The sequence below is a fragment of the Stegodyphus dumicola genome, chromosome 1, assembly GCF_044657685.1.
Source record: "Stegodyphus dumicola isolate Sdum_Otavi_A_Nest chromosome 1, ASM4465768v1".
NCBI classification, from domain to species: domain Eukaryota; kingdom Metazoa; phylum Arthropoda; class Arachnida; order Araneae; family Eresidae; genus Stegodyphus; species Stegodyphus dumicola.
Genome location: NC_140768.1, coordinates 166,745,367 through 166,767,497, shown reverse-complemented (window position 1 = coordinate 166,767,497; position 22,131 = coordinate 166,745,367). Strand labels below are relative to the sequence as shown.

General features: G+C 33.8%; 1 protein-coding gene across 3 annotated transcripts in view; it reads right to left on the bottom strand.

Moving 5' to 3' along the window:
- Nucleotides 1–250: 250 nt before the first annotated feature.
- Nucleotides 251–22,131, bottom strand: part of LOC118192107 (uncharacterized) — a 243,404-nt gene continuing 221,523 nt past the window's right edge. The window contains exons 18-21 of one of the 3 annotated variants that reach the window (XR_015042879.1): nucleotides 13,509–13,588; nucleotides 7,790–8,115; nucleotides 2,984–3,156; nucleotides 251–764 (exon numbers count right to left, since the gene is read on the bottom strand). Coding sequence is in view for 1 of the 3 variants with exons in the window: in XM_085822981.1 (XP_085679107.1) it covers nucleotides 648–764; nucleotides 7,790–8,115; nucleotides 13,509–13,588 (523 nt within the window). In the remaining 2 variants the exon portion in view is untranslated. Of the gene's footprint in view, nucleotides 765–2,983; nucleotides 3,157–7,789; nucleotides 8,116–13,507; nucleotides 13,589–22,131 lie in introns of those variants that run through there. The other 2 variants (XM_085822981.1, XR_015042880.1) reach the window with 2 other exon arrangements.

Genomic DNA, 22,131 nt, shown 5'->3' with positions numbered 1-22,131 from the left:
CTAGGGAAAACAAGTGAATGACGTCTCTCAGACGTCAAATGTACCCAAGAGTTTAATTTTTGGTTTGACGTCTTAGACACGTCATCCGCTCCTAGGGAAAAAAAGTGAATGACGTGTCTCATACGTCAAATGTACCCAAGGGGTCAATTTGAAATCAATTCTTCAAAGTATTTTTAAAAGCTCTTCAAATTTTGTTATATTGATAACGTTTGAAGATGTATGCACAATTTTGAAAGAAAAATTCTCTCCATATGTTTTTGTAACATTTATTTCACCACAAATATATAACAGTTATAAACTTCGTTAAAAATACAAATGACATAATTTTATAAAAATGAAATAAGAAAGATTAAAAATATCATGGCCTTGGAGCAGTAATTCACTTTTTTTTGTGTGTGCGTGTGAAGGAAAAAGATTAATATTTAGTTTCTTTACTGGATGTTTTACTCTTTGCAATGATGTAGATATTTTATTTTTGCCAACCACTGAGAAGCTCTTCAAAATCTGATGTATTGCTCAATTTAAAGGTTTATTCAAAAACATTTGTAACATTTATTTCACCACACATATACAACAATTATAAACTCTGTTAAAAATACAAATGAAATAAAAGACATTAAAAAAAATCTTGGCCTTGGAACAGCAGATCATTTAGACTTTTTTAAGTAAAAGAACTGATGAATATTTGGTTTCTTGACTGAATGCTTCATTTTCTGCAGTGGAGTTGACACTTTATTTCTGCCACTCCAGTGAGAAAATTTATTCTAAGGAGAAAAAAATTATATTATATAACATATTCTAAAATTATGATTACTGAGTTTCATAACATTTAAAAATGTAAAATAATACACTGGAACTTTCTTAAGATAGCAACCCATCTTTTCAAATGATATAGTTCTTCAGTGCATGTGGATCCACGAAAGTGAAAACTAACTTTAAAATTTATTTCAGACTTATATTATTAGATCTGGATTTTATCCAGAGTTAGCACTGCAATATTACTGATTTAAACATTTTTTACACATTATATACATGGACCTGCAGCAAAACAGGTCAGTGTTACAAATCTGAAAATGCACATGTAAAGAATTTTTTAAAATTAACCATTAATTGTAATCAATTTAATTACAAACTTAAAAATCCATGTAAATTATATGCATATTTATTTAGAAACTTTCATTTTACTCCTCAAGAAGAAATATCTTTGAATTCTAGTAATATAGTATTGAAGCAAATATTTAAAATCAGTAATAATCATATAGGGAAATTTTAATCTTTAAGTCATACCTCTTTACAAGGTTTCTGATTTCCGCAGGGAGATAAAATTGTAAAAAAATTACATTTTAGATACTCAAGAATAATACATATAGTTATCAAAAAAATATTTATATCTATTTATAAATTATGAATGCAAATTTTAATATGTAGCACGCTTACATTCTAAATTACAGAATGCCTTTTTAATAACACAGTTCTTCATTTGCCAGCATATTTATCTTTCAGTCAGAACTGCTTCAAGAGTTTTCATATCTAAACTTGGTCAAAATTCAGTCCCCCCCCTTTTTTTTTACAATATGAGAAAAAATTCTTTTGCAAGCTGCATTCGAATGAGGCATTTTTAAAGCAGTAAGCACTACAACAGGCAATGCTTTGTATTAAATGCACTCATTCATATCTTTTAATTTTGCTATTTTTCCCCATGCTATTACATAAATCTGCAATTTTTTCCCATGCTATTACCTAAATCTTCAACTTCTTTCAAATTATCTACTTGATATATAGAAAACTAAATTTGCACTTGATTTTGATTAAGATATTTTCATCAATAATGGATAGGAAAGTATTCACCAACAAAGCACTATGCACAAGTATTGTTCATATGAATAACCAGCATTTGCAGTACATGGCATCACAATGGTAAATCTTGTTTATGGGATGCAAACTGACTCCCCTCAAGACTTTGTCACCAGAAACAGTGTCACTCCTGCAGAAGAACAAGACATGCACTTCATAATTGTGATCCATGTATTAAAGCTAGTGGTCATTCATATTGAACAAATTTATAAATACCACTGATTAAAGCAACTTTTTGTTCCTATAAAAGGATAATGTTCACTCAAACAACATGCTGCGGAAAATTTTCTCATATTGTAAGGAAAATTACCAAGTGTCAATAATCACTAGAAGTTTCACAAAATTGGAAGAAGTGATTGATATTTTCTTGAAGTTTTGAGAAAGATGTAATACTTGATCACCCCCCCTTTTATGCTGAATTTAGTTCAGTTATTCTAGGATATAATTTGCAACCTTACAACAATATATCCACACACATGAGAAAAATGTTAAAATAATGAGGGAAGGGTTGCTTATTTTAACAGAAAAGACAGACATTGCAAGAGAGAAAGCTTCAGTCCTGTAAAATAGCATAGAATATCACATTTCATCACCTTAAATTTTCAGACTGTTTCACATTGGTGTTTTATTAAAAAGTGACATCACAACTTGCATAAAGGTATCTGCACACTTCATGCAAAGTCAGTTCCTGTTTGTAAAGACAGACCTTCATCATGTACAAACATCCTTATGCAGATCAGTTTCTAATTTGAAAAAAGCAACCTTTACACAAATACAGGCACCTTTAATGCCATATCCTTGTTAGAAAATAGTCTTTTTGAATAGTGGCTAATTTGTACAAAGCAACAGTTCTCAATATTTCGAGTAATGCATACCATCTAAACAAAAATTGAAAAAACTTATTCAATTTCTCAACAGAAATATTAAAATATATTACATGTACATCTATTTTGGAATTTGCACAATCTAGTGGCTATTTGTATTAAATATACACACATAAAATAGATTAAAAACTGTCATTTTAATTGTCAAAATTTAAGTTATAATATTTTAATTATAATAATTTAGATTTACCCTTTAAATTGGCTTGCTTAGATTTAAAATGTCTTAAGAAATGAAGGTTTCATACTTTAATTGGATAACAGTTCACCACAAAAAACACACATTGAGGGTCCATTTCATCTCTATTCCAAGTAAACTCAAATGATAAATAACTTTCATTATATTTCGTATAAAATTGCTTTTTTCTTTTTCTTTTCAATATTCTTAGTACTAGTAGATAGATTGTCCTGGATCCATCATCTGTGAAAGATAATTTTTTTTGCTTAGTCAAGCCTAGCCATTTTTCCATTTTCAAAATCTAGGTTTGTTTCCTTATTTTTTCACAAACATTTAAATGCACAACATACTGAGAGTTCTTCAAACACAAAGGATAATCTCAAATTGCATAGAAAAGTAAGGAATACAAAGCAACAAGAAGACAAAATATTTGCTGTTAGAGATTGCAAATCAACTTAAAAAAATTATTTTAATTGAAAATGAAGCAATTGGGGGGGTTACGATTTACGCATAAACATTTGATTTCCCCCCCTCTGCGCGTAATAAAATGTGGAGAGCCCCGATTCTTAATTTCACTTTACTAAATAAAATACCTAGTTATTCATGAGATTGGCTAACAATCATTTTAGCATAAATTTGTAGGATCAATAATTTGGCTTCGTTGCTGCGTATCTGCTTGGTTATACATCTTAAATCGAAACATTTCGCATAGATACACCATTGACTTACACCTACTAATATTTCACATCCCTGACAATAACCTGGTTAATTATTATTTATTATATTTTGCTTTCATCACATGACAACTTGAGTAATGACTCATGTAGCAATGCTTAAACAATTTTTTTATGTAATTGAATAATAAAGAGTATGGTAACCTTTTATGTTGACATTATGCTCGGCGAGTTGTTAAATTAAATAAATGTGCTAAGAAATGTTGATGAGAAAATATTTAACAAAAAATTCTGTCCATATGCTAAAAATAGATTTTGTTAATGATACTTATAGGCCAAAAGATTGCAATTAGTGCTATTTGAATTAAGAATAACTGATCTGATATTCACATAAACCCAGAAACAGCACCAGGGCTTGTATAGCCACAATGGGCGGCAGAACTTAGGGAAGACAAAGGGAAGTGCTTGGTAGGAGAATTTATGAACCACAGAGACAGCATCAGGCTCTAGTGCCAGCCCTCAATAAGCCTTAAATATATGTAGGAATTTACTTATTCAGGACACAGATAAGACTTAAGCCTGTGCAAGAAATAAACACAAGTATAATAAACTAAACTAATACATTTCAGGCTTAACTGCCTCAGCGTGAGATAGACGCAAGATAAAAAGTAGAATTTTCAAAGAGATAACAATGCTCCTCAATTATCAATCAATTAATGGATGGAAAAATCTGTAGTATGGTTCTAGAACCAGAAAATACTGCTACCAATAGTGAAAGATAGGTTACTGGGCGAGGGAGCGATTGACAAGTTAGGACCTTCATCAATGTAACCGAACAAGAAATTATGAGTACAATTATGAGAAATCTACAAAATTAAAGAGAAAGTGAAAAATGAAAATGAAGCAACTTAAACAACTGATATCGAAATAAATCTTTAATAAAGTAAACAAATAAATATTAAACTTTTTTGAACAACTTAATAGTTATTTAATTGCTTAGATGATATAAACAAATGCACTTGTGTTCTCAACAGGACTGTAGAGTCGGAATCAGGGATAGGCAGATTTTTGGGTAAAAGGTAATTTGTTCGCTGATTGTTCCAGCGAGTGTATAGTAGATCTTTGACGACTGTAAAAGTGTTTTGGAGCTGTCTTGATCAATATTGGTAAATAAAGTGTGTTTCGATACTTCATCAAGTAGTATTGTCCTTATTCACTCCAAATCCTCACGAACCCCATATGAACATGAAGACAGAAAATATATAACAACTGCTGTCAGAAGTGGGATTTGCGAGTGAATGCCAGTGACCCGCCGCCAGCAGAGGAAAGCCATCGCGGAGGAGATGAAGAGTTTGATGGACATTTTAGCTGAGATAAAAGGCGGATATGATGAGATAAAAGCTGGATATAAAGAGATAACAGCCGAGATCAAAGCCGGACTGAAAGAGATGAAAGCCGGACTGGAGGAGAAGAAAACCCGACGAGCAGAAATAAATATCAGCCAAGAAAAGGTATGACATCAACTCCGACAGGTGTAAGGGGAGCTTACAGAAGAAACTGGAGCCATAAAAGATGATGTGGAAATGAGAGAAGTGGCATCTCGAGAAAAGGATGAAGAAATGAAGGAAGTAGCTAATGAACTGCCTGAGAAAGATCAAGAAATGATGCATGAAATATCTAACGAGATTAAAGAAAGAGAACAAAAAGATGGAAGAAAAAGACAGGAAAGATGCTTCTCATCCTTCAGGTGTCCGAAGTTGAACTGAAGAAAGTGACAATATTGTTTGTAAAGATGAAGAAATAAACGAAGTGGCTTGTAAAGCTTCTGAAAAAGGTGAAGAAATAATTCATGTATATAAAGTTCCCGATTCTCAAATGCTTGAAGTAAAGATGGAAGAACGCGAAAATGCGACAATAAAGTTGGTAGAAACTGATAGTTAAGTTATGAAGTCGCAATTAACGAGTATTGAACCATCTGAAAAGGCACGTGATGGAGAGATGAGAGAAGTTGATGTGCAGCTTAAGCAGTGTGCTCCAGTATTGCAATTCACCCACTCCACAAACTGAGTGTGTCTCTCCTAATACAGATTATGCAGACACGGACTTGATTTTAAGACAGGATACTTGCGTTTGTAAAGTATTGGGCTCCGTTCATGATTCTGATGCAGAATTTGGAGCTTGTTCGCAGGAAACGGAGGAAAGTGAACATGTACCAGTGGCTGAAAATACCAAGGTAAACTGTATACATGATGGGAATGAACTATAGAGTGGTGAAGAAACTGTTTCACATCTTCCTGTGGATGAAAAGTCTGAAAGGACAGAATCATCAGACTGTGATATGCAAAACACAAATGCATCTGAGAACTGCAGTGGAAAAGTATTTGACCTGGGTATAACTTAATGAAAAGACCGAGACTGAAATTCATTCAGAACTTTAATTTGTATTATTTAAAATTATTATGCGTTTAATTTGTGTATATAACTTGTACATAGTGTAAATATTTTTTTTTTTTTTTTAAATATTATTTGTATGTTTTCAAGCGGTTTGATTGTATCAAATTTGGCTTCTGAACAAGGGTTGTACTGCCCGGAACATGCAGTCCTTGGGAGGGGGCAGTGTTACGAAATGTCAAGGCACGGTGAGATGGCTTCCCCGCAAAGCAGTTTTAGGGTTGCCACATTTGGCACGAAATCGTTCATCTGGCGACATGCCATCCATACTTCTGGAACAAATTCTTACTGGTTTAGCCCAGAATGTTCTCGAGCCAAAAGCTATATAAACCCAGCTTATATGCGGAGAGTGGGTTAGTATCGAGTTAGTGCCGCCTCGTCTAGAATACGATATAGTGAGTCTCGAGTTAGTCAGTTCGTGCGGAGTCGATCGAGTTGACAGCCGAGCAACGAATGCAGAGTGGGTCGTCGAATGCATCGCGAGTTGTAGCGCGGAGAGTCTCGAGAGTATGTGGAGTTCCGAGAACGACTAAGCAGTGTCGGGAGCTGTACTCTGGCACTTTGCAATGAAGCTGTCTCCACCGTTACTGCCTGACAGTGTAAAGGCTGTGTCGCTGATTGTTCCAGCGACGACTGTAAAAGTGTTTTGGAGCTGTCCTATCAATATAGGTAAATAAATAAAGTGTGTTTTGATACATCAAGTAGTATTGTCATTATGCACTCAAAATCCATATGAACCCCATACAAACGTGCAGGAAGGAAATAACGTAACAATATATATGAGGGAGCCATAATCTAAAATTTTAGCAGGTGTCAGTCATTCTCCCTACCGGCTTTACAGCTCTGGTTCTCAACGCTGAGTTTTTTTTTTTTTTTTTTGGGGGGGGGGTAGCCATGTGATGGAAAACAACATATTTGTTACACCTAAATGGCAAATAAAAAAGAAAAAAAAATGTCTTTCTGGTGAGTACTCCACTCATAATGCCCCAAAAACTGGAACAAAAAATTTAATTTATGCAAATTCTCCCTCAACGTTAAGCTTAGTAGTATGAATTGCTTGCCTCCACAAGTCATGAGACAGCGATTCAGTAACTGAGGTGCCTGTTGTGAACGATTTAAAATTTAGAAAAGGCATCTACATTTTCAAGAATAAATTAGAACAATTTCATGAATTGCAAGGATTAATCCTAAACAGCAAGTTAAACAAAAGCTAGCATAAATACTTAATTAAACAGGCGTACTATGAAATATAAAACAAATTCAATTAATAACATGGAGCTAAATTTAGTAAATTTTATTTTATATCTAAATTAATGGAATATATAAATTTAATACATAATTTATGTCATCTCTTACAGACATGAAAAATTAAATTTAATCAATTAGGCATCTTGAAGTAAAATATACAGCCTCTTTTCCTGGTGTGTGACTTTCAAAGGTTAATTTTTGTTTTCTGCAAATCTCTATGGTTCAGAAATGCTCAGAAACCAAGACTGGTAGATTTAAGAGGTTAAACTTGTATTATTCATTTAATGTAGAAATATATTTATCACACCAACGCCCGATTTTGATTAATTAATAATAAAGTAGTGCGTAAATTTTTCTTTAAATTTAGACAATTTTTAAAGGCAGAATAAAATTTCTAGGTACCAAATAAAAATGTTAAAAAACACTATGCCATGGATATGAAATTTTCTAACAGTTTTTTGAGAAGGGGGGGGGCAGGTATCTAGGATTGAGAATTTACTCACCTTTTTCAGCAAATGTTGCCCAGCAGCTGCACATGGTATAGATGAATCCAACTTTCTTTTCACAGAAATATTTTTTACCTTCTGAGGTTTCTGAAGTTCACCAAAAAATGTTTCTGATTTTACTGGTGTAGCAGCCTGCAGCTCCACTGGATAAACAGACTGTAGATGCGGTGGGCATAAAGTATTTCGTCTCTGCAATTCTTCCATTCGCTTATCAGTGACATCAGATATTATTCCAGATTCTTCACAAGTTTTTCTATGAATTTCAGCTATATTACTATGATTTAAGAATTCTTCTTCATCATCAGCATAAAGGTAAACACTCCCTTCAAGAAAATAATAATAAAATAAATAAATAATTTTAAAAATAATAAAAATTATTAGATATACTAAAGGAAGCGGTCAGAGACAAAATACACATTTTCTAATTATGAAACAATACTGGAGAGCTTGAATCTAATCTCGAAGCTATGTATGTCTGTAGAAAAGAAAATCAATATTGGATAAAAGCTGTAATTTAGATACACCGTTTAGAGATTATTGTCAAGACAAACTGTAATACATCATTAGAATTCTGTTATATAATATGATGATATAAAAGAAGAAGATTACTAGTTTACTGATTTTCATGCAGAGATGTAAAAACCAAGTAACTTGTATGAAAATGATTTAAGAATGGGTAAATCTACTTTTCTAATGTACAGCAGTTATGTATATTTAGTGAAATTAAACAATAAAGGTAATAACAACAAGCAATGCAATTTAATTTACAAGTATATCAAGCATGAATTTTTATTGAAATTCAGCTCTTGCAATGAGCACTTATATATTAGCTTATTTATATTGGTGTGTAAGGCATTCAGTTTCGTAAAAACTGAATCATGATCTTATGCAAATAAACCAAATTGCTATGCTAGCCAAATTGTCAATAATTATTGCTATATACTAATTAGCATAAGCAATTTGCAAATTGCTTACTCATAGATGTAATGAATTTTTAAAAAAAATCAGGCCAAAGAGCCAATATAGTAATTGAATAAAAAATACCAGAAAATGGCCAATATTAAATTTTATGCTCGAGCTCTCAAATAATTTCCTATAATTTATAGTTAATGGTTTAAGATATTCTCAATTTATACTGTAATCTAGTCCATTTAACATATTGCCAATTCATGGTTCAACCTATTACCAAATAATAGTTCAGACAAAGGAACAAATAATGGTTCAACTTATTACCAAATAATGGCTCAGCCAAAGCACCAAATTATGGTACAACCTATTACCACGTAATGGTTCAGCCAAAGCACCAAATAATGGTTCAATGTTTCACAATCTTTTGGCTGCAACTTTTTCAGTACCATAATTTAGTGAAACATTGAACCAAATTTTTAACAGTGTAAATAATATTGTACTAAAATGCATAAATATGAGGGTGTCGGGGGACAGTTACTCGAGCGATATCAATTTTACTGCAGAAATTGCTTTTCATTCAAAACTGAATTAGCTAAAATGCTTAATCGGAACGAGTTCTTTGGTTCTCTGCATTGGTTCTTATTCATGGAAATATTTGGACCAGATTGAATTGCCGGTTTGGCATCGCCTTATTGCTTGAGTAAAGGACGAAACACCTTCGTATTTATTTCTTAATCATTGTTCATTGAATGGGAGTTGGTTTGTTCCGCTTAAAAAGTCAGGTAATTTCGATCAATGGCAATAATTACTTGCTTTTAATATATACCTTATGCAATTGAACTTGTGTTATTCATGATTTAATTCAAGTCCTCGTTAAACATTTTTAACAATTTACATTCAAATTACTTCAAAACATCTTTCAACATAGAACTTACTAAATATGAATTCACTCTTTTCAGATAATTCTACTATAATTAATCTTAGGAGATAATATAATCAATATTATTTAGTATATATACTTATCTAAATAGAATCTGCATGTTTTGCTAACGTAGTTCATCTAACTCATATTTGCAACCAGTCAAAATACTTTCAGCAGTTTTGCAAATTTACTTGAGCCATAATAGAATAAAATAATGAACAATTTCTCGAATTCGAGAATAAAGAAAAGCCACCAAATTATGCAAAAGTATAATTTGAAGGGCTTCCTTTACTTCTGAAAGGACTTGGTGAACCATTCAGCATTTTTTCATGAATAATCTGACTTCTTCAAAAAAGAACAGTAACTCATTTAAAAACAAAAAAATTACATCTAAAATTCATTCTACTTACCGGCCTAATAATAATAATAATAGTATATTATAGGGAAGGGCAAAATTTTCAGTTCGCAGGCCAAAAATCGGGGAGGGAAAAAAAATAAAAAGTTTGGCGGGCCAGGATAAATTTTTATCAGATTAAAAAAAAATTATACATGTATTACAATTTAAATATGTTCATGAGATGAATGAAATTGCGATTTCATTTTTAGAAGTTCCTTAAATTGGAGTTAGAAGTGAGATGTACTGATTCTAAGGAATGAGGCTAAATGCTCATCTGTCAGTCTACTTCTGAAATACAGTCAAAAGTCGTTAATCCGAACTCGTCGGGACTTCGGTGATTCCGGATTATAGATCATCAGTTTAAATCTGGTAAGATGACATGCAGAAATTATAAAATTAAAAATATGAAACCGTAATTTATGAAATAAAGAATAATTATGATCTAAAGGGTATCAAAATTTACAAAAAAAAAAAAAAAAAAAAAAAAAAAGAACTTAATATTCTATAAACAGACATAATTTCTTGTTCAGTTACAAACTTCAGCTGTTCAAGTCCTATAATTGCTGTGTTGAGAATACCGACTAATTTATCAATTGAAATTTTTTCATTTTCAATAACCTCTGTGTCACTTTCTTCACTATTGGAAGCGAATTATAATGATGAGGAATTTAATTTAAATCATATCAAAGACGGAGTACATCGAGATGAAATACTACATTTAGTAAGGAATTATAAGCCAAATAAAATAAAAACATCTGCCCTTAAGATAAGGACAGTGATGACAGATCAACTTCCAATTCATTGCGTGCTGCATTATCAGCCTGATAATTTTTTATAGACTTTCTGCATTTTGTTTTCTTTCATATTCGGACATTGCTTCGTAATTGGAATTTCTGTGCTGATGTGAAATGACAGGAAATGTTATATTTTTTGAAGACTGCTACAGCTTCATTGCAGATGAGACACACTGGTTTATCTTTTAAAACTGTAAAAAATATTTCCAGGTCCATTCAACATTAAAAGCAAGGCATTCTGAATTAACTTTAGGTATTTAGTAGACATTTCGGGTATACTTTTAATAATTTTACCACTGTTTGCAAAGATGCTATGTTCGCAATCTTTCCGTACACAATCAGTAATATTAGAACTCGCACCAAAAGGAAAAGCCACTGGCTGGAGCTTAAAATGCGCAGTCTGCCACATGTGAGGTCCAATTCGCCTATATTGGATTCCCATATGTCTGCTCCCTGAGAAAGAGATGACGCTTGCTGGCGACAATCTACAGCTATAACACACAAAGAACTTCCGCTTTTAACATTTTTACCGATTAAAAGCTGTCTGTGCTTGGTATTTCTGTTGATTTATGTTTTGTAGAACAAAAATAGAGAAAGTAAAAAGATCATCAGTCCTTTGAAAAAAAGTAATATTTAAACAAAGCAGAAAAGAAGATGAATATATAAATAATATATTTCTTTTAATTTGCTTCGGACCATCAAATAAAAATTCTATTTGTGGCCGGATTTGTCCTCCGGGCCGTAGTTTGCCCATCCATGTTATATTATATATTTTACCCTTTGAGCGTTATGAACGGCTTTATCTGGTCATTAGAAGTTTTGCTACTTGGCATATATTAGCTTATAATTTAAGATATTTTGCTTACTTTCTTTGATAATGTAAATATCATCTTAATGAATGTACGTTTATGAAAATACAGACTAAAATACACGGCTGGCCACCCAAATTGCAACACCAAGAAAGACAAGAGATATTACAACAAAAATGTTGATCAAGTATCAAATGATTAAATTTATAAACTTCTGTAAAGTGTGGTTCCTTCCAGAATCAGTAGCCAGAGTAGTCGCCATTGTTATAGATCACTGCTGCCACACGCCTCGGCATTGATTCAAAGAGACTTTGAATGTGTTCTTGGGGTACAGCAGACCAAGCAGCTTCCACACGTTGCCAAAGTTGATCTGGTGCAGCAGCTTGGGATGTAATCTGGGTCAATCGTTCAGCAACCATGGACCACATGTTTTCTATTGGTGAAAGACCCGGAGAGCGAGCTGGCTAGGGAAGCAATTCAATCTGGTAATTGACGAAGAACCCTTGGACAATGCACATGTGGTTGTGCATTATCCTGTTGAAATATGGCTGTGGGCAAGCTCTGAAGGTAAGGAAGGACAACTGGCTCCAACACCTCGGAGATGTAGTGCTGGCTGTTTAAAGTACTGGCAATGCGTATTAGAGGAGTGTGAGAGTAATATCCAATACTGCCCAATAACCATAATACCCGATGCAGGACCAGTGTGGCGGTGCATAACGCAGCTGTTCAGCATCCTCTCTCCAAGGTGTCTCCAGACTCGAATCTGACAATCATGGTGTTGCAGACAGAAGCGTGACTCGTCAGTAAAGACAATTTCATTCCATTCTACTGTCTACATCCTTCTTTTATTGCACCATTGGCAGCGGAAACGTCTGTTATTCTGCGTCAAGGGTAGACGAAGCAATGGACATCTTGCGGACAGACCACTTTGCTGTAAACGGTATCGAATGGTATGCACCGACACTGGATGATGCGTTACAGACTGAATGTGCTGTGCTATGGCTCAAATGTGACTGAGCAATCCATCACTGCCATGCGCACAATGTTCCTGTCATCACATGAAGTGGTGCACTGAGGTGAATGCGATCGAACACGTTGGTCCGTCGTACCCTCCTGCATCCAATGGTCATATATCTGCATTACAGTTTTTTGGTTTTGTCCAACACGACTACCGATTTGCCTGAAAGATAATCCACGCTCTCGATACGCCACTATCCTTCCTCTGTCAAACTTGGATACTTGATCAAACGATGATCCACAAGAAAACCATAACTTTCGACCTTGAAATCATCGAAAACTCCAAGCCTTAAACAGCACTTTGAAGTGGTGCCACAGGCACGCGTGATTTGCGTCTGCGTTGAAATTCTAATCATTTGCATATCTCAACTCTGCTAATGCATGTTGTAAATTTCATGTTATTTGCATGGTTTCTTCAGGGTGTTGCACTTACGGTGGCCAACAGTGTAAATAATTTATTAAATACTGGTCTTCATGACAGATCTAAAATTCTGTGCTGCTCAGAGGGTTAACTGAAGTAATTTAATTGAAGATACTTAAAATCCAATTAAAACAGCCTGTTTCATACAAAAGAAATGAATAACTTTCAGAGTCTATATTTCTAGTCTTGTTATACATCTAACAAGACAAAATTTGTGTGGGGGGGAATTCAATGATTTGTGGGTTCAGCCACAATTTTTGGCAAATGGCTGATTGACAAAAGGCTCCATGATTAAAGGAACGAAGAGGGGGGATTAAGTATTTTACTCTATTATCATGATTTTATAAGGAACAATAATCACAAATGAAGAAACTTCATGACATGATTAACATCTGATGGAGAAAAAGTTCTCAGCAAAGAAACTGTAGAATATAAAAATATATTTACCATGTAAGCTCTTATTGAAGATAGCACCAGATACTGAACTTTCATTGGCATATTGTTTTTCATGAACAATTGTTTTCACACTAGAAAGAGGGAAAAAAAAAGATTAACTGGAAATATTAAAGATGTTACAAAATCATGAAATGAATTTCATAAATAGGTTAGTGAAGTAACTGTAACTACACAAGGGCTATCTACATCTTGGAGAAGTTTCTCGAGAGAAGTTGCCAAATTTACATTTAACACAGGAAAATAACCAAGCTATATCAGCTTCCACTGGTTGGAGGGGTAATGTATAGTCCATAAAATTTCTTAAATTTTACAAATGCAATATATATTGTAGTTTATTCGCAACTGCAGATTTTTCACAAAAATGCGATTACGACTTTAAAGGGGGAGGGACACACCTTAATTTTTTAATGGGAAAAAAGTGCATTTTTATTTAAATATATTTAAAATCCTTCAAGGATATCTCAGCGGAAGAACATAAGAACTATTATTATAGGATTGAGGCTTAGAGGCATAATTATCATGTCACTACTCCTCCAAATGTATGATATAAACATCACTTCTCCATAGCAGTTCATGTCCTAAAAGCAAATAGCTTTGCTCCCCTTGCTTAAACTGGTTTAACTGATACTAAAAATGTAAATTAAAATTATACAATAAAATTCCTTCACTAATATATCAGGCAAAGATTTTAATGATAATCTCCAGAGTACTAAAATATTATGAGTAATAAAAATTAAAATTTTAAAACAGTACAAATTCAAATCTTCTCCAGCTAAACATACAGAAGATACCCTTGGGAATATATGTAAGTATTTAAATTCTTCTTATTGCACTTTTTTTTATCGTTGAATAGTGTGTATTATTTTACTTATTTATTTATTTGGTTGTTGGTTTATTGGTGATAAGATTTATTTTATGAGGGTAATGCAGAAAGTAAGTTTCCCATGGCCCATAAAAAGAAACAAAACATAATTACCTGGAAAGATTTATTGCAAAAGACAGCAATATTTCAGCTACTTTTTAATACAAAAACCACCTGAAATATAACAGTTGTCATACCATGGTATAAGTTTTTGTAGTCCAGTGTCATAGGTGTCTGCTGCAATGTGTCACAATTGTTTGTATGTCTTTGTGGGAAAGTGATGCCCATCTTCAGGTGCAAGAACACATAGAAGTCGCTCCGAGCAAGATTGGGACTATACTGTGGATGATCAAACACTTCCCAGGTAAGCTTCTGCAGCTGATTTTTTGTGGAATTGCAAGTGTTGTCGTAGAGAAACACAACACCAGGACTGAGCAGCCTCTTATTCTGAATCGCTCATCACAAATTCTCTAGTGTTGTGCACTAATATTTAGCATTCAACATGGCACTCTTCAGCAAGAAGTCAAAGTGCAAGAATGCCTTTCCTGTTTAAGAAGACAGTACACATAAATTTCTGTTTGGGCTTAAATTTAGCCCACACAGAGACCCACTGTGACACCACAGCATCAACTGCTGCTTGGTTTCTCTGTGAAGAGGGCAACTCACATCTTATCACATATAACAATCCTTTTGAGGTACTCACTGCCTTCATTACAGTACCATTGTAGAAAATTCACTGCTTTCTTATGCTTTTTGTTTGTTGTTTGGTGGTAAGGTTCTTCGCCCCCCCCCCAACCTGGCACAAAATTTTGGGAATAACAGGTAGTCTCACAACGATTTCATGATATCCAGGGGAAATGGCTACCGAGTTCTATAACAATAAAGCAATGATTCTGCAGAATGCACTGTCGCACCTGCCCCACTAGACCATCATCGATGAGGGATCACGCTGTTTGTTATGGACATTTTACCAACCTTTGCAAATATCCTTACACCAACGATGAACAATCTACTTGCTCATCACATCAGCATCAACTGCTGCTTGGTTTCTGCGAAATGAGCAACCCACATCTAATCATGTACAACAATCCTCTTGAGGTACTCATTGCCTTCATTACAATACCAGTATAGAAAATTCACTGCTGCTCCTATGCATTTTGTTTGTTGTTTGGTGGTAAGGTTCTTCGCCCCCCCCACCTGGCACAAAATTTTGGGAATATCAGGTAGTCTCACAACGATTTCATGATATCCAGGGGAAATGGCTACCGAGTTCTATAACAATAAAGCAATGATTCTGCAGAATGCACTGTCGCACCTGCCCCACTAGACCATCATTGATGCGGGATCGCGCTGTTTGTTATGGACATTTTACCAACCTTTGCAAATATCCTGACACCAACGATGAACAATCTACTTGCTCATCACATCAGCATCAACTGCTGCTTGGTTTCTGCGAAATGAGCAACCCACATCTAATCATGTATAACAATCCTCTTGAGGTACTCATCGCCTTCATTGCAGTACCACTGTAGAAAATTCACTGCTGCTCCTATGCATTTTGTTTGTTGTTTGGTGGTAAGGTTCTCTGGCCTCGACCTGACACAAAATTTTGGGAATAACAGGTGGTTCACAACAATTTCACGATAGCCATGGGAAGCAGATACCGAGTTTTATAACAATAAAGCGACGATTCTGCAGAACGCACTGCCGCACCTGCCCCACTAGACCATCATTGATGAGAGATAGCTCTGTTCGTCATGGACATTTGTCAACCTTTGGAAATATCCTGACACCAACGATGAACCATCTACTTGCTTATCACATACGGCCCAAACACTAAACACAATTGATGATGGATTTTGATTGATGCTATCTTTTGTGTGTTAAAAAATTTTACCATGGACCACACCTTGCAAAGGAAATAAAAGGAGACATCTTTGCACTCTATGACAACATTATGTTAGCGATCGGGAAATTATAACTGCTGTACACAACAGCTACATTTAGAAATTACCCAGCTTGTGCCTTCGTGTCTTTATTCCTTTTGCAGCACTATCTTTTGGTAATGTGCAAAACATGCTTTTTGGAGGGCCCTCGTATGCTTAAATCAAATTTGTGACTTACAGAGAATCGTAAATATTTGAATTCTGAGTCCAACAATTTTAAAATTGTAAAACAAATTCACACTGAATGCACGATAAAGGAAAGTATTTTCTTAATGAACATTAGTGACAATTCATGTCACTAAGTTGGTGATATTCAACAGTTTTTCAGAAGATTTGGAAATTACAAATTTGAAGCCCTATAAGAATTTGGGAGACAGTTCTCAATCAGCTGTGAAATTTAACAGTTAGCTGATTTGCGATTTAGGCACTTAATAATATTTTGTGTATGTTCAGGAGGAATTATTTAATATCTGCATACTTTTTTAGATCTACAGCTATTTTACTCTGCTGGGTATCGCCAACATTCATTATAAGTTGTTAATTTCTTCCTGATTATATGAAGCGATTATTTAAAGAGATATCAACAAAATCATAGCCTGCAACTCGTTGGATCTCTCCAAATGCCCCAAACCAGAAAGATGGAAGAGCAGCTGAAAGCTATTACAGAAATTACTGTTACCAGCTGGGAAGAAACAGAGCTGATTTCTGCTGAAATGAACTCTATCACAGTGAAAGAAGGATATTACTGCTACAGTTAAAGGAGAAATGGTGAATGCTGTGAACAAAGTAACCACCTCAAGAGAGAAACTTGAGAAATATATAAATAATGTTAATGATGAAATTTCAGCAGTAAACAAGAGACTGTAGAAAGAAATTCTAAGATTAGAAGCTAAATTTCTATATCCAGCTTTATGTAGAAACAATATCCCACCTCATCTTGTTTGAACTACATCCTGGTTTAATTATCTCCTTCTGAGATTAATCTCTCACCATATGATAGGAAATTAGCATGGAAAATATACAAAATAAAATCTGAAATGATTCTGCAGGCAAATCAGTGGGACTTCATTATCAAAGCTCGAAATTTAGCTGCATCTTGCTTATATTGCACAGATGATCCCAGCTGAAAAATGTTGTGATGTTCAGCATTAGTTTAGTTCTAGAACTGCGGTCTGGAGAAATATTTCACAAGGCTTACTACCGACTAGAACAGTACTCCCCAACCTTTTTTGTGCTTTGCCCCACCTAATCCTCTCTAAAATTCTAATGCTTCCCCTAGCATATACATAATTTTTAATATTAAAAAATTGAAATATTCACAAAAGAAACTTGAATGATAGGTTTTAGGAAAAAATCACTAGGAAATTTTGTGAGCAAGCACAGTAAGTAAACTTTCAAAACATATAATGGAAAACTGAGATACAAGTAGAAAATAATTTTAGTGAGTTTTTTCCTACATTATTTTAAAGATTAGTGATTACTAATTATTTAAATTTAGTGAGATCCTAGCACTTCATGCTCGCTGTAAAGAGATTTTGTGTCAGGCTCCAATTTAATTAATTTCAGTCTCAAGTTTCCCTGGTTTATTATATCAAATGTTTTCTTTTTTTAGCATCATTTATGACACTAAATCTGCGTTCAGCTAAATATAAAGATGGAAACAGTAACAAAAGTTCTCTCGCACATTTTGTTGGATTTGGATATTTGATTTCGGTTTCCTCACAAAGCCATGCCATTGCCCCTTTTATATTAAATAAAGTTTTAATAGGCTCATCATTTTGCACTTCTGTGAGCTCCTCTTGATACTGCACATTTGAAATATCAGCCAAATCCACTAACATTGGCTGCATCATCCAAGTTAGGAAATCAAATTGTTTCAAATCACAAAATCTTTCTTTTAAATCAGCCGTTAAAATTTTAAGATGATTGGAAAATTTATAGCGTTATCAGTCAATTCATATTTTTGGAGCCAATGAAACTTTTCAAAATTCTATTGTAAATATATGCCCGACATAATTTAATAAAGGCAGTGAAACCAAACATCTTCGCTTTTGCATCGACAAGAGTTTCATTTGCTCCTTGAAGTTGTTTATTTAACTAATTTATGCCGGAGGTTTAATTTTTCAGAAATATGCATGAAATTAATTTTACTAACATATTAAAAATATGTTAGCTAAAAAAATATAAGAAACAAGAATTTAAAGACCAAACATTAATTTCTCAACCCATTTTATAGTTAGTTATGTGGTGTTGCAAAAATGGAACGCTAGGTAAATCCATTGTTGTATCATACGTATTATATAAGACTCTTGAATTTATCTTAGAAAGTAGCTTTTAATGACTGAACACTTCACAGATTTAAATTTCATACATAAGGACACAATATCACATTATTCTGTGTGACATTCAACTGAACACTTCACATAGAAAGCACTATCACATTTTTCACATTGAAAAGTACTGTTCTTGTGACATTGGGCACCACGTGTTTGTTTTGACTGTTTTACTATCAAATGATTCATTCCATCATAGCATGAATCAATATTGCATTTTGCAGAAGGTCTTCCTTGTCCTGATTTTGCAGAATGGCCATAAGTCTCCCGATAATGGCATGCCACTCGTCGAAGATATTCCAAAAAAATCCATCGACTTTTCTTCATACGTTTTATGCAGTTGCCAAGCATTGTGTAAGACTAGCTCAAAACAGAACAAAAGCGGGCTTGAGTACCACTTCTTGCCACGGATTGATGCTCGATACTTATCCATGTTTCAGGGGTGTTTGTGGGACCCCAAAAAATCCCCTGAAACTTTTACGGACTTACTATCGACATTTTGAAGTTTCCACTAGGGGGTGGGAGAGAAATGAAAAATTACAATTATGAAGTATTGAATGACCTAATTATAAAAGTTCAATGAATTACTTTTTTTGCAAAATTAATAACCATAAATTTTCAAACATATAAACTACTACATTTTACGTAAATATTTTAAATTACCTGAATTAATTCTTTAAAAAAATTATCTAATTTCTGCTGCTTTTTTTTATTTTCTGATGTTTTTGGGCTTGTCTTTCTTTTGTGGTGAACTTCATAATTGCAGGAAGGTTGACTTTTATTTTCCTCATTTACAGTTGAAGAAATTTCCTCGAGAACTGCACATGCAGAGGTAGAAGCAGTTTGCTTTTCTGCTAATGTAGAAGGTTTTTCAGAGACTTTTATAGGTGACTCATCTGAAATACATGTTTTTAAGTCCTCTTGATATGTTTTCCAACTTCTGTTCATATTCAGTAAGAGATCTTTGTGAATTGGATTTTTTGAGCCATATTTTTCACATGAGGTTTCTTTAGAAGCCATTAAATCATATTTAATAGTCTGCACTGCATCTAGGGAATCAATCTTAAGAGAGGTTCTATAGTCAGTGACAAGTGTATCCATTAAGTTGAATGCACTTTCCACTAATGAGCCATGGAAGCAGCTAAGGCAGGCTTTGACCAATTTAGCCAATGTAGGATACTTATAATCATTTGTGAAATCTTCTTTTAAATTAAAAACTTTAGACCAATATTTATCAATTGTACACTTGACTTGATTTCCACTTTCATCAGATGCGTAGAGCATTTCTTTGGTGATATCAATATCACTCTGGTATAACCTTATTTCAGCTTTTACTTTTTGACTTTTCATTATCACTAAAAATATGGGACATAAAAGATGATAATTTTTCAAAAGCTAATATTGTACTGGTTTTACCTCTTAGCTCTGGATCTAATGCTGTAAAACTAATTAGATATGAACTTTTAAGGGGTAATTTCTGTTTCATATGCTGTGCTGTATTAGTATAAGCTTTCATCAGAGAAATTTGGAATTCTTTTGCTACTGGATGATTTTTTGATAATTTCTTCAGGAGAGTGGAAGCTTCTGCACCAGTAAATATTACTTTGCTAGGTAGATGGAATTCTGGATTTGTGACATCAACCTTTAATAAATCATTATAAGATGTGCACTCTATATTTTCTGGCTTCATAAAAAAGAGAAAAATTATGCCATCAATTTATAAATACTGGAATGTATTAAATGAAGCATTGGGTTTTTTTTTTTTTTTTTTTTTTTTTTTTTTTTTTTTCAAATAATTTAATATATGTGTTGAACTCTGGTAATACTGCTGAATATAATGCCATATGCAATAAAGTTTTGTTTTGCATAACAAATAACCCTTTTAGTATTCTTTTTTTCCGAGCTAAAGCATCCTTTGTGAGTTGTTGGGAATGCAAGCAAGAATACACCCCTTCAACAATTTTTTTCTGAGTTGCAGAAATATTTCTTTTATTGTATACAGTTTCAACATAAGAAAAATAATCCCCTTTATCAGTTTTATCCAAGTAGTGAAAATAAAATGCAATAAGAGCATCCCACAGATCTTTGATTCTTTCTAAAACACATAAAATGTACACCCACCTATGGTCTGGTCTCTTCAAGTAAAACTAATTAGATATGATTAAGTTTTTTAATGGCAAGGGATTCACAGATTTTGAAAAAATTTTCTCTTTTACTGCAGCTTTTCATATCAAAATAGATGTCATCAAACAAATCTTCTAAGTATCTATCAAAACATGAAGCAAATTTTTTTGCACAGTTATTAGCTGTGTGACATGTGTCACCATCAATATCTAATAAGTGGGGTGCTTTGTTTGATCATAGTCTGGTTTCAACACCCTTTTTTTTTCCACACGTGGTGTTAAATGAGTCCATTAATACACCAATTAAGTTTGCCCATGGAATATTATTATCTTCAATAGTATTAACAACTGCTTTAAAAATAGCTTCTGAATTGCAAGATTCCATCTTTAGAGATGCAAAATGATGAACTACTTCATTTTGATTGTTGTCATAAAACTGCACCAATATTTCCAGTATACTTTCTTGAGCATTGCTAGTACTTTCATCCAAATTTAGAGAAAATGGAGTCTCCTTTAAAGTTTTAATGATATTTTCCTTAATAGTTTTTGCGAGCCCATATTTTATCTTATAACATGCAGTAGTCCTGGACATTTCCAACGAGTTTAGTGCCGTCTGATCGCGGCTCAACTGTTTGCAGAGTTCAATTAAATTGGGAGCTACATTGAAAGAAAGAGAATTCTCGGCGATAAACGAAGTTATTAATACCTCTTGGCGTGCTTTTCTTGTCACTATATCCAATGGCCGAGCATCAGTCTCCAGTAAGTCATTAGTATTTTTTGAATTAGCATAATTACTTAAAGTCATTGAATGTCTAATGCACTTTGAATATTTTATGTGCGTCAGTTTTAGAATGATTTGTGAAAGCCTTGAATCCTTCCCCACCATACTTCAGCAGTGAGTTACAAAAAACACAATATGCTTGTCCAGCAACATTTATTTTCTTGCACCATGTGCCGATGGTATCCCCATTACCATCTCTCCGTTCAATCCAATTCCACCTAAATGCATTCCGGACACCTTCTTCTAATTGTATAATATCACTATTTATATCGAGAAATTTCATAGTGAAATTCTCTTGCATACATAAATAAAAAAATATTTCAATAAACGAAACGAAAAAATTACACCTGCATCAATAAATGAAACGAAAATTTTACACAGCGGAGAAAAAAAAGCTGAGAAGTGATCAATGACAAATAGCTAATACGGCGAAAAATCACCCTTCTCTACTTATTGGCGCCACGCCAGGAGAGATAAGACCTTTGAACCCAGAGTCACATGATCGCACATCTGGTTGAACAAAGTCTCTCCCTTTTTTTTTCTGCCGCGCCTACTTGCCGAAAAGAATC